General features: G+C 42.0%; 1 protein-coding gene across 1 annotated transcript; it reads right to left on the bottom strand.

Moving 5' to 3' along the window:
- Positions 1-5034: 5034 nt before the first annotated feature.
- LOC123994999 (E3 UFM1-protein ligase 1-like) lies at positions 5035-13743 on the bottom strand. Its single transcript, XM_046298191.1, has 19 exons — positions 13467-13743; positions 12862-13007; positions 12631-12659; positions 12421-12518; positions 12220-12334; positions 11914-12044; positions 11758-11816; positions 11415-11561; positions 11121-11296; positions 10788-10967; positions 10550-10676; positions 10253-10375; positions 8943-9063; positions 8450-8616; positions 8135-8265; positions 7927-8007; positions 5962-6047; positions 5651-5831; positions 5035-5403 (listed from the first exon to the last, which is right to left on the bottom strand). The coding sequence occupies exons 1-19, from the start codon at positions 13541-13543 to the stop codon at positions 5194-5196; spliced, it is 2385 nt and encodes a 794-aa protein (XP_046154147.1). The 5' UTR covers positions 13544-13743; the 3' UTR covers positions 5035-5193.
- Positions 13744-14022: the final 279 nt, after the last annotated feature.

Genomic DNA, 14022 nt, shown 5'->3' with positions numbered 1-14022 from the left:
ACATCACCATTGTATCTAATGGCAGTATTTTTTCTATAAGTACAGAGATGACATCGTTGACTTTCCTCCAGAACTCAACCACCCCTGGGCATTTCCACAGCACATACTGAAAAGTACTCACATAATGACGATGTTAGTTAGTTTAGTTGTTAGATAGAGATGCCTCACAAGTCCTCAACTGGCAGCTTCATTAAATAGTTCCCACAAACACCAGTCTCAACGTCAACAGTGAAGAGGTGACTCCGGGATGCTGGCCTTCTAGGCAGAGTTGCAAAGAAAAAGTAATATCTTAGACTGGCCAATAAAAATAAAATATTAAGATGGGCAAAAGAACACAGACACTGGACAGAGGAACTCTGCCTAGAAGGCCAGCATCCCAGAGTCGCCTCTTTACTGCTGATGTTGAGACTGGTGTTTGTGGGTACTATTTAATGAAGCTGCCAGTTGAGGACTTGTGAGGCATCTGTTTCTCAAACTAGACACTCTAATGTACTTGTTCACTTGCCCAGTTGTGCACCGGGGCCTCCCACTCCTCTTTCTATTCTGATTAGAGCCAATTTGGGCTGTTTTGTGAAGGGAGTAGTACACAGAGTTGTACAAGATCTTCAGTTTCTTGGCAATTTCTCGCATGGAATAGCCTTCATTTCTCAGAACAAGAATAGACTAATGAGTTTCAGAAGAAAGTTCTTCGTTTCTGGCCATTTTGAGCCTGTAATCGAACCCACAAATGCTGATGCTCCAGATACTCAACTAGCCTAAAGAAGGACAGTTTTATTGCTTCTTTAATCAGCACAACCATTTTCAGATGTGCTAATATAATTGCAAAATGGTTTTCTAATGATCAATTATCCTTTTAAAATGATCAACTTGGATTAGCTAACACAACGTGCCAGTGGAACACAGGAGTGATAGTTGCTGATAACGGGCCTCTGTACGCCTATATAGATATTCCATTAAAAATCTGCAATTTCCAGCTACAATAGTCATTTACAACATTAACAATGACTAAACCGTATTTCTGATCAATTTGAAGTTATTTTAATGTACAAAAAAATGTGCTTTTCTTTCAAAGACAAGGACATTTCGAAGTGAGTTTGATCAAATATCCTGTTCTTGCTCCCGAAAAGAGATGGAGGTAGGCAGGAGATGGACAGCATCTGAAAAGAGATGGCCTCCGAGTGTGGCCCACTCACTTGACTAATACATTAGAGGCTAAAGATACAAAATCCACTGAAACCTTGGAACAAAAAACAAGACAGTTCACAGTCTCTTATTACTTTCATGCACATAACTCCTCCGGTTTCAGCTCTTGCTGGTTTCCATGGCAATCACAGACATGTGCCTGTGGAGAGGCTTGTGTGTTGCATGTGTCCCTCCTGATCATTAGTGGAGCGCATGCGAGTCTACAGCATGTGAAAACCACCCAAGAGACAGACACTTCCCCCATCGCTCTATGTTGCCATAGTCAGTCAAGCACACGTTTAGCAGTCAGGTGTTAGACACACTGCATAACAGAAAATCTGATTCCACACATCTAAAATAACTACTGGGCAGACAACTACGGCATGATATAAAATTAAATGCGTCTATTCGGGCCTGGCAGTTACTGCATAATCGATTAACAGTCTACGGACAGTCGTGTAACAGATTACGGATGACGACAAGTCATGAAAATAAAATAACCGTCATAACCGTTTTTTGTGTGTGTGAAACGAACAGCTGACTGAAGACGGAACTCCTGAGCATTGGACTATTTACAAAGTGATGGAACTCTTGCTCATTGCTGACACAAGGTGTTGTAGCAAACAAGTCTTTGGTTGCCTAAGCAACGCTCCCCTTTCTGCAAAACATGCAGCCTGGAGCATTTGTTTTTAATAACGTGACCGTGGTCATTTAGCTGACCCAATAACCACCACCCAAAATTACATGACCATCACAGCTCTACGGCCAAGCCACGAACCTTCCTTAAACCACAACAAACATTTTATAATAAAAGTGTTCTATTAAAGCAGTCTATATTAAATGTATCATTCAGCAAGTTATAGAATGTTGATTACTACCTTCCAGTTACATATCCTCTATGGCATTCCCTTTGAAAGCTGCAATTTCTTTCTCCATCCGACATGCAACCCAGACAATATTAATAATATTATCCAAGCCACTCAACATCCGAGCAGTTTATCACTCTTGACATGGGATATTGGAGGGAAAAAATGTTTTAATTTAGAAAATACTTTATATAATTCCAGTACTCACCTCTTACAAATGGTTATGATTATAATATTGTGCTTTCGAATGTCATGGGGTAAACGCATAATACAAGTTTCGTGTTTAGTTGTTCCCAGTGTTGTGCGTTACCAATGGAGGGTGCCAGTGTTCTAGGCATCTTTCGTTACAAGGGGAAAAAAATACTGAAGACACAGTAGTAGCATGGATGAAGCAGTGATTTAGGACTACTAAGGAGAAATACCTAGCTACTTGTGAATTTTGAAGTGAAATAAGCAAAGATAGTTGCCACCTCAGAATTACCTTGCAAAACTATTCAGAGCCCCCACATAGTGTTAAAAAGTGGGATTGAAATGGATTTGCCATTTCTTTTGGGTCAACAATCTACACAAAAATACTCTGTCAAAGTGGAAGCCAAATTATATGTATTTTAAAAGGATGAATACAAATAAAATGTAGTCGTTGCACAAGTATTCAGCTCCCTGAGTCCACCATACATGATAGAAACACCTTTGGCAGCAATTACATCTGTGTGTCTTTTCTGGGTAAGTCTCCTAAGCGCTTTGCACACCTGGATTGTGCAATATTTGCCTATTACTCCTTAAACAATTCTTCTAGCTCTGCCAAGATGCTGGGGATCATGGCTAGACAGCCATTTTCAAGTCTTGCCATAGTATTTCAAGCAGATTTAAGTCAAAACTTGTGTCCACTTAAGAACATTCACCATCGTATTGGTAAGCAACTCCAGTATATATTTGTCCTTGTTGTCGGTTATTGTCCTGCTGAAAAGGTGAATTCCCCTCCCAGTGGCTGGTGTAAAGCAGACTGAAAAAGGTTTCAGGATTTTGCCTGTGCTTAGCCCTATCCCATTTCTTTTTATCCAGAAAAACTACCCAGTATTGGCCGATGTCAAGCATACCCATAACATGATACAGCCACCACCATGCTTGAAAATGAGGCAGTTAGTCAGTGATGTTTCGGATTTGCCCCACACATAGGGCTTTGCATTATTACTTTTGTGCCTTGTTGCATACAATTATTTTTTTTTGAATACTTTTTATATGTGTTCTTTTCCCTCTGTCATTTAGTTTATTAATGTGTAGTCACTACAATGTTGTTGATCCCTCAGTTCTCTCCCATCACAGCCATTGAACTATGTCGCTGTTTTAAAATCACCAATGGCTATCTTTGTACCTGGGTGGTTAAATACGTCACCCACAGCATAATTATTAACTTGCTTAAAGATATATTCAATGTTATTGTCACCCATCTACCAATCACTGCCATTTTTATGAGGCTTTCGAAAAGCTCCTTGGTCTTTGTAATTTAATCAGTGCTTGAAATTCAATACCTGACTGAGGGACCTTACAGATGTATTTATGTGGGACAGAGGAAGGATAAATCTTCAAAAATCACATAAGTTACAAAGGGATTGACAAGGCAAATTTTACTCCTGAACTAATTTAGGCTTGCCTAAACAAAAAGGGGCTGAATATGTATGCAACGACTATATAGACATATACACACTTTTGTATTTTTTATTTTAAATTATCTATAAAACATTTGATAGAGAATATTTTGTGTATATTGTTGACAAAAAATTGCCATTAAATCCATTTTAAACCCCCTTTGCAACAATAAAATGTGAACAAACCCAAAGGGGCTGAATACTTTTGTAATTTACCACCAATAACTTACAATAACAGGACCATTTACAACTCTACCACATACAGTATTTCATCATTAATTCATATTTTTTTCTAGATTTCTGGTCATTCATTGGCCGTGTTCGAGAACATCAAATCTGCATTGTGGGGAAATTGTGACTGACTGATTTACAAATATACTGAACAAAAATATAAACACAACATTGAACAATTTCAAATTTGAGTTACAGTTCATAAGAAAATCAGTCAATTGAAATAAATTCATTAGGCCCTAATCTATGGATTTCACTTGACTGGGAATACAGATACCTTACAAAAAAGCTAGGCGCCTGGATCAGAAAAACAGTATGACATCTCCTTCGCATAGAGTTGATCAGGCTGTTGATTGCGGCCTGTGGAATGTTGTCCCACTCCTCGCCAAAGGCTGTGCGAAGTAGCCAGATATTGGCAAGGAACTGGAACATGGGGTCATACACATTTATCCAGAGCATCACAAACATGCCCAATGGGTGACATGTCTGGTGAGTATGCAGGCCAGGGAAGAATTTTGACATTTTCAGCTTCCAGGAATCGTGTACAGATCCTTGGGCCCTGAGGCTCTGCATTGTCATGCTGAAACACGAGGTGATGGCGACTGGCTCGGCAATGTGCCTCAGTATCTCACCATGGTATCTCTGCATTCAAATAGCAATCAATAAAATGCAATTATGTTTGTTGTCCATAGCTTATGCCTGCCCATACCATAACCCCACCATGGGGCACACTGTTCACAACTGTGACATCAGCAAACCGCTCTCCCACACATGGTCTGCAGTTGAGGCCGGTTGCCATATTCTCACAAACAATGTAGAAGGTGGCTTATGGTAGCGAAATGAACATTCAATGCTTTGGCAACAGCTGTGGTGGACATTCCTGCAGTCAGCATGCTACTTGCATGCTCCCTAAAAACTTGAGACATCTGTGGCATTGTGTTGTGACAAAATATTTGCGTGGCCTTTTGTCACCAACACACAGTACACCTGTATAATGATCATGCTGTTTAATCAGCTTCTTGATATGCCACACTTCTCAGGTGGATATAATATCTTGGCAAAGAAGAAATGTGTGTAAAATTTGAGCTAAATAAGTGTTGTGCCTTTGGAACATTTCTGGGATATTTTATTTCAGTTCACGAAACATGCCACCAACACTTTACATGTTGTGTTTTATATTTTTTGTTCAGTGTAATACTGAGAAGCTAGGCGATTTATAAAATCAGAGAGCTGGCAGTTGCCAACTTCAAAGCAGTCAAAGTTGTTATTCACTCTTCAGTCCCAGACGTCTTCTTCTGAGAGAGGACCAGATCCTTTACCTCGCTGGTCAGGGAAACCAGCTCTTTCCGGATGGCCTCTGCCTCATCCCCCGCCTCTGGGTTCTCTCCTTCCCCCTGCTCCTGCTTCTTTCCCTGGCTCTGGCTCACTAACTGCTTAACCACCAGGGCCTGGTAGCCTGTCAGCAGTCTGTGCTGCTCCTGAAACAACAACCACACTCATACAAAACCTTCAGTATGAAGTAAAACTGTCAATTGTAACAGGTCCAAACTTGAGTGCTGCATGAACAAAATACCACCATACAAAAGTGTCTCATAGACCTAACATAAAATATCCCAAATACTTACAAGGTGGCAAAAGGACACATCAGTAACTATTTCTAGTGTAATAACACTAGCAATATAGGTATATTATAAATGAGAACCAGGAAGAGAGGGGAGGCAGTACCTCAGAGACGCGGCCCACCAGAGTGCCTATGATCTGGGGGACACAGCGTCCGGGGGCGTGCAGCATGCAGTGGGTGCTGGCCTGGAAGAGCAGCACGCTGGTCAGGTGGAGAATCAGGGCTGGGTCCTCAGTGTCCTTCAGCTGCTCTATCAGAGCCTGCCGGTGCAGGAACAGGGCCTGTCTAGTGGACAAGAACACACGTCAGCCAAGAATGTGTGGCACCTCCAGTCCAGTCCAGGTTTATCGACAGCAGAGTAAATGCTTGGACTTCATTTTAGGAAAGTCTAAAGCAGGATGATACTGGTTTTTACCTTTCTCTTTTCTTATCTCCCTTCTTCAGCATGAATCCACACACCTCAACCGCAGTTTCTATGTTGGTTAGAAAATCTTCAATAGTCTGAAGAAAACATCTATAGTGTTAGAAAACGTTTCCATACATACATGAATCAGAACAATCTCAAACATTTATGCTTTATACTAACATCTGCAATAATGTAAACCTCAAACTATTACCTTCTGTATGTTCATTTTACATACACTTTAGCCAAATACATTTAAACTCAGTTTCACAATTCCTGACATTTAATCCGGGTAAAAATTCAATCTTAGGTCAGTTAGGATCACCACTTCATTTTAAGAATGTGAAATGTCAGAATAATAGTAGAGAGAATGATTTCAGCTTTTATTTCTTTCATCACATTCCCAGTGGGTCAGAAGTGTATATATACTCAATTAGTATTTGGGACAACTGCCTTTAAATTGTTTAACTTTGGTCAAACGTTTTGGGTAGCCTTCCACAAGCTTCCCACAATAAGTAGGGTGAATTTGGGCCCATTCCTCCTGACATAGCTGGTGTAACTGAGTCAGGTTTGTAGGCATCCTTGCTCGCACACACCTTTTCAGTTCTGCCCACAAATTCTCTATGGGATTGAGGTCAGGGCTTTGTGATGGCCACTCCAATACTTTGTTGTCCTTAAGCCATTTTGCCACAACTTTGGAAGTATGCTTGGGGTCATTGTCCATTTGGAAGACCCATTTGCGACCAAGCTTTAACTTCCTGACTGATGTCTTGAGATGTTGCTTCAAAATATCCACGTAAATTTTCCTACCTCATGATTCTATTTTGTGAAGTGCACCAGTCCCTCCTGCAGCAAAGCACCCCCACAACAAGATGCTGCTACCCCCGTGCTTCACGGTTGGGATGGTGTTCTCCGGCTTGCAAGCCTCCCCCTTTTTCCGCCAAACATAACGATGGTTATTATTGCCAAACAGTTGTATTTTTGTTTCCTCAGACCAGAAGACATTTCTCCAAAAAGTACGATCTCGGTCCCCATGTGCAGTTGCAAACCGTAGTCTGGCTTTTTAATGGCGGTTTTGGAGCAGAGGCTTCTTCCTTGCTGAGCGGCCCTTCAGTTAATGTCGATATAGGACCCGTTTTACTGTGGATATAGATACTTTTGTACCGGTTTAATCCAGCAGTGGTGTTTTTCAGCATGCAAGACTCCCCCTTTTTCCTCCAAACACAACAATGGTCATTATGGCCAAACAGTTGTATTTTTGTTTCATCCGACCAGAGGACATTTCTCCAAAAAGTATGATCTTTGTCCCCATGTGGAGTTGCAAACTGTTGTCTGGCTTTTTTATTGCGGTTTTGGAGCAGTGGCATCTTCCATGGTGAGGAGCCTTTCAGGTTATGTCGATATAGGACTTGTTTTACTGTGGATATATATACTTTTGTACCTGTGTCCTCCAATATCTTCACAAGGTCCTTCGCAGTTGTTCTGTGATTGATTTGCACTTTTCGCACCAAAGTACGTTCATCTCCAGGAGACAGAACACGTCTCCTTCCTGAGCGGTATGACGGCTACATGGTTCCATGGTGTTTATACTTGCGTAATATTGTTTGTACAGATGAATGTGGTACCTTCAGGCATTTGGAAATTGCTCCCAAGGATGAACCCGACCTGTGGTCTACAATTTTTTTTCTGAGGTAGGTCTTGGCTGATTTCATTTGATTTTCCCATGATATCAAGCAAGGAGGCACTGAGTTTGAAGGTAGGCCTTGAAATACGTCCAATTGACTACAATTATGTCAATCAGAAGCTTCTAAAGCCATGACAATAATCGGTCTGTAAACAATTGTTGGAAAAATTACTTGTCCTAACCAACTTGCCAAAACTATAGTTTGTTAACAAGAAATGTGTGGAGTGGTTGAAAAACAAGTTAATGACTCCAACCTAAGTGTATGTAAACTTCCGAATTCAACTGTAACTGACCTTTCCATTGAGACTGTTGTGCACCTTCATAAGAGGTCCTTTGGTTTCCTCTGGTAATTTCCCTAATATCTTCACTCTCACCTAAAGACAGAGATACAGTGATTTATGGGAATGTACAGTAAACATTCACAAAACCTAACTGAATAACACAACCCAAACTAACAGGAATGAGCAGGTACGGAATGAGAAGGCTGAGACGAGAACTAACTTCGTTGGTGATAGAGCTGGGATTCTCTGCTGACATCATCAATTCAGCCGCCATGAAATTCACCAGGATGTTGGTGACGTCTGTGCACACAGTCTTCAGGACGTGCTTGGCAATGAGGACCTGAGTCTCATCTGCGGGGGTCAGATATCTCAGTTGATGTTCATTCTGGGATGATATGTTTAATGTTTAATGTGGACGATATGTTTTATGTGGACGATATGTTTTATGTTTAATGGGGATGATATGTTTTATGTTTAATGTGTTGGTGGTGAGGACAACCTCTACTTCTGTGGGGGGTCAAATAAAGCAGTTTACCAGAGAAGAGCTTAGTCCCTTTCTCAAAAAGTCTGATGTTGTTGTACAGGTTGGAGAGCTCCTCCTGGAAGTCTTTCACACTTCTCTTCTTGGTCACCCCGGTCGTGGAGACAGTGGAGGACATGAACACAGTCCGAACCACCTCCTGGTAGGTTTTTGTCAAAGGCCTGCAGAGAGTAAGACTCTTACATGTTGAACAATGTATTATTATTATTTTTTTAACATTATTTAACTAGGCAAGTCAGTTAAGAACAAATTCTTATTTACAATGACGGCCTTACGGGGAACAGTGAGTTAACTGCCTTGTTCAGGAGCAGAAGGACAGATTTTTTACATTGTTAGCTCGGGGATTCGATCTAGCAACCTTTCGGTTACGGCCCAACGCTCTAACCACTAGGCTACCTGCTGCCATTGATACACAATGTTCCTTTTGTCTGTGGAGCGTGGGGGTAAATCCATTGTGCTCCAAAGTGATTTTGACTGGGACCCTTACCTTACTAAATGTTCTGCCAACTCGGAGAGGATTTCTTCAGGGCAGTCGCACACTTGTCCTTCTAGGACAGCTGCGATTTCCTCCAGGGACATGAAGGGGACTTCAGTCGGTTTGTTACGATCTGCAAAAGAGTAAAAAGAAAATATAATTGGTCTCATGGGGTTACCTTTGTCTTATGCTAATAGACTTAGGCACCCAGGGGAGCCATCTCTTCCAACACAACCGGTAACGCGTTGCTACATAGAACTGCCTCACCAAACAAACAATGTAATAGTGTACATTCATTGAAATAAGGTTTTACTGTGCTACATAGTGAATTCAGTATGGAAGAGGCTACATAATGACCGTAGTCATACTGTTAGAGCCATTTTGTATGTGGAAAGAAAATGTATTAGAAGATATTTGGTTGATTTGTAATTGAATAGAAATGCTTGTCATGGGAAACTCCCTTATTGTTATGACACCTAGTGTCCTATTGTGAGTTTCCCTGTAGAAAAGCATATAAAGGGGTTATGGAGAAAGATGGCATCAGGAACAATAATTAGGACAGGTGTGCAGCCCCATAGAGAATGACAGAGGACTAGTGGCCAAAAGGCCATTTTAGCATGTGCATTGAGCGCTCCCACCATTTTCATGGAGTCAACTGGGTGGGACTCCTGATGACCCTATTGGAGTCATGTCCAACCGGGCCATCAGGAGGGATCAGCCAATCGTGAAGATGGAGATTGCCTCAAAAAGGCGCTGCCCGTGCCCTCACAGATGCCATAATGGAAACAAATATAGGCATAATTGGAATCTGTGTGGCAACTCTGGACAATGTCAATGTGAGTAATAAATATCATTTAACTGCAATCAAGAACTCTTTAGTATCATCTATGGATAAGAGTATAACTAAGTCTGTACTTGGTGTGTAAGGAAGTGGGCTTTTTGAACCGTCGCCACCACATTAGTAAAATACTTTCTAGATACAGGGACGGTATCGAAATGTAAATATGGACAACACAACGTAAGAACATTCACCTGAATTTTTTTGCGCTGCATTGAATCGAATTGAAACTTTGTTGAACAACAGAATGCAGAGCTTGGATCGCAGTGGAGAGAGGCTTCGTGGCAAGTATTAAATGCACTGCCTATTGATCAATCTCATTGTGAGTAATAAATATATCTGCAATCAAGAACCGTCAAGTATCATCTATGGAAACGCAAATAACAAAGTCTGTATTTGGCGTCTAAGGAAGCGCGGCCTTGTATTTGGCGTCTAAGGAAGCGGCCTTCTTTTTAACTCTAGGAACCTTAGCCACTACAAATACTTTGTGGGGTGACTGCCGCCTCCTCGTCACTGTCGTCGTCCCTCCTGCCCTTCTTCTTGGTTTTGCGTATCCTGACCTCTCTGGCATTGCATCCTCCACCACCTCCTTTACAGCCACTGCCCTCTAGGAAGCAAAACAAGAACAGTCAACCAATGAAATAATAACAGGGAACTTAAACAGGGATCAAATCTCAAACCACCCGGCAGGAAATACTTGGGCTGTAAACTCTTTTCAGCCTGTCTAGTTGATAACCTAACAGACATTTTAGAGATTACAAAGAGGCCTGGCCTGTAATACCTGTAGTCTTTTTCCTCCTCTCCGCCTCCCTTTTTTCCTTTTTGGAAGGTGCTGTGTTTTCTGTCATCATATAGCTTTGCTTGAGATCGTCTTCCGTTATCAGGAAAACAGGGTTGTTCTTGACTTCCTAGAAGGGAACAGCATTGAATTGATGGAGAAGAGACACAGCTATATGTCCTTATCAAAAGACAATCCCAGTTTTGGCCCATCAGGCAACTTCATGACAGGTGTGTTTTACCTTAAGGGCTTTATGCTGCATGGCCTCATCAAAGAGAGAGAGACAGTTGCTGATGAACTTCTCGCTGACCACCACAGTGTCGCCCAGGATCCTGGCAGTTGACTGCACGTTGGTCTTTCTCATGGCCTCGTTGATTATAATGCCAACGTCCTCCATGGACAGACAGCTGGGCAGAATGGGCTACATGTCAAAAATGGGAGAGCACATCGGATACTTAAAGTGAGCTGGGCTGAGTAACTCAAGTGAAGATTATTATATTAAAGCAAAGACCATTTTGCAATATATTAATTGGTGCTTTGGCAGAAAATGAAGTACAGGAAGGTTTGTATGGACCTGCACATCTGTCCATGTGGCAGAGTTGACAGCCTCCTCCACGGAGGCCTCCACCTGTTCTACTAGGGCCTGGCCAACACAGGCCGCCCTGAGGAACAGCAGCTTGCTGGACTTGAAACGTTTCCTGATATAGCTCACTGGGTCAGGGATGCCAAGTCTGATCAAGGCATCAAACTCTGCGTGGCGGGAACAGAGGGAATGTTTTAGGGTACAAGTCACATTTTAGGCAGACCTACAGTACGGAAATTACAAAAAAGAAATATTGCAATCAATAATTTTAGTATGTTAGAGGACCTAAGTATCCGTTCTGCTTGAGGAAGGAGTCCACCCAGGTGTTCTGTGTTTTGGAGTAGATGTCAGGGATGTACACAGCCTTGTCCTGCCGGCCCCCCACCACAGTGCCTTTCAGACGGCCAGTATTCACCAGCTCCTCCAAAACAGCTGGGCAACAACGGACCAAGATGAAGTTAGTTGAACGACAGCGTGACATAAGTGCATGTTTGATTAGGCCTACTCCAAACATTGGTTGATCTGTGTGTTCATATACAGTACAAATCATTATACACATCGTATAGTGCTGACAATATTCTAACAGCGGGGTTTGAATTTTAACACAACAGAAAGAATAGCTACTTACAGTAGAGAAGATGTTCCTGAAAACCATAGACGCCAATCACGTTACTGACTGGTGTTGGCCTACACAAGGAGATCAAATTCATTCATTATTAGGAGCAGGGAGGGAAGACAGTATTGGATTAAAAGCAAGGGAAGAAAGGATTTGGATTAAACCTACCGAGTCACTGCACTAAAAAGCCCACGGATGCGAGCTCTGTGGCGAGACACGAACGCAGGGGTGAATAAGACTCCCCTGTTGTACTCATCCATCTGGCCTTGGATGACTTTCCCAAGGCGCTTCGACAGCTCCTAGGATACAAAGTGGTTAACAGATAATAGCTATGTACAGGTCCACAAATGCACCTCAAGCTGAAAGCCCAAGCCAAAAGCCCAAGCACAGATACACTACTGAAAGGATACATTATTAATTGCACATAGTTTGAGGACGGTATTGGTAAAGATACAGAGGTGGCTCATTACTCACCTCAGTCAGAAAATCCCCCGGAAGGTCATAGTTTTTACATAGTTCTGGGATGTTCACCAAGCCAGCTTCTTGTAGTTTATCGTTCACCTCCTCAGACACACGATTCAGGTAGTTTCTAGAAGAAATCAGAACAAATCTGTTACCCTAGTAGTTGACAGTAAAGCAATGAAAAACACATCATGTGGAAAAAGTCCTACTTACTCGTCGATAAGCTGCCCCAGCACCAGTTGAACACTTTTATCAGATCTTGCAATGTCATTTGCTCTGGCCTCAACATGAACCCAATCAACATTGATAATCTGTATACAAAAAAATAATTATATAAAAAAAGTGTCTTTAGACAATATGGTAAGTGAAATAAAACAACTGCAGTGCTGCACACTAGCAGAAGGAATCAGTAGTAATGCACACCTTTTGTAGGTCCACAATGTTGACCCGACCTTTGGAAAGCAAAAACACAAGATAAAAATAAAATAAAAACACATATCACCATATTCTCCATACATTTTTGTCCAAGTCAATCAATGCAAGTGTATGATAACCCTTGAACATCTATGCAGCCATGACCTGAGACGAATGAGTGCAACACAGGTTTGAAGACTGAGGCATTGGAATCAGAAGGTGGACTAGGAGCCAACTGACCTCCATGGATGTAGAGCTCATCCCGTATCTCCCTACTGATCTGGGATGGGGTGATGTACTCCTTGCCATCAAGTGTGTGTACCACATCCAACTTCTTCTCTGCAACCAGCTTGGCAACGATTTCAATGCAGTTTCTCTCTGACAACCTGGGTAGGATTTCCAGTAGAAAGGGCATTTACACACAGAGACCCTAGAAATCAGTTCTATATCTAATTCTACCCATTTAAAAGGTATTTGGGTCCCCTGATACAGCGTATCAATGGCGCAAGCAGCAGTTTCCCAAAGGCCCAGGTTATGTTATGGTTTGGAAACTGTGGTAATACAAGATTAGTCCAGCTAAAAAACACTGCTGCAGGAAGCCCCCTTTCTGGCACAGATAGCTAGCGACTAGTAAAGCTGTCCTGTCTAAGTTGGTTCAGCCAGCAGTTCAGCCCACCGTAGCTAACGTTAGATCCTAATCCTTAGCTAGCTAAAGTAGTTCATTTGCTAGTTTCACGTTAATAAGTTAGCAGTCAATACGCATTGTTGTGCTTAGCGATTTAGCTAGCCAAATTGCTAGGACTGTGGTTATAGATAGCTATTTGGCACTAGCCAGCTGGCATTACCTCTGCACTGTGTCAGCAAACTGTGCTCTCTGAAAATCCGCTGCCAGACGTCTGATTTCTTCCCAGGCAGCTGCCATCGTATTTGTTGGCTTCTCAAACTGTTCGAAGTTATAACTGTTTTAGTACAGCTTTGCATAGAGGTAAACTTCAGCTCTTTGACTAATGTTATATTGCCACTACTAGCTAAACCATGTTGTACAAAGTACAGCTAGCAGGCTAGTGAGCCACAAAAGCCACACGTCAACATAACCATAACGTAGTACGGAAAGCATGGGAGTCCAAAAAACACCACCATTTATTCCACCCCTTTTTCCCGCCACACCTCCTCCTTCCTTGCTCGTGACGTCACGGAATCCAATTCAGTAGCATCATCATCTGACAGCTGCACAACACATCTTTGGGAAAATAATAATAAATAATAATAATAATAATAATATATGCCATTTAGCAGACGCTTTTATCCAAAGCGACTTACAGTCATGTGTGCATACATTCTACGTATGGGTGGTCCAGGGATTCGAACCCACTACCCTCACGTTACAAGCGCCATGCTCTA

The sequence above is a fragment of the Oncorhynchus gorbuscha genome, linkage group LG14 (genome assembly GCF_021184085.1).
Source record: "Oncorhynchus gorbuscha isolate QuinsamMale2020 ecotype Even-year linkage group LG14, OgorEven_v1.0, whole genome shotgun sequence".
Classification (NCBI taxonomy): Eukaryota; Metazoa; Chordata; class Actinopteri; order Salmoniformes; family Salmonidae; genus Oncorhynchus; species Oncorhynchus gorbuscha.
Note: the sequence above shows the minus strand (reverse complement) of the source record. Positions and strands in the feature narration are given on the sequence as shown.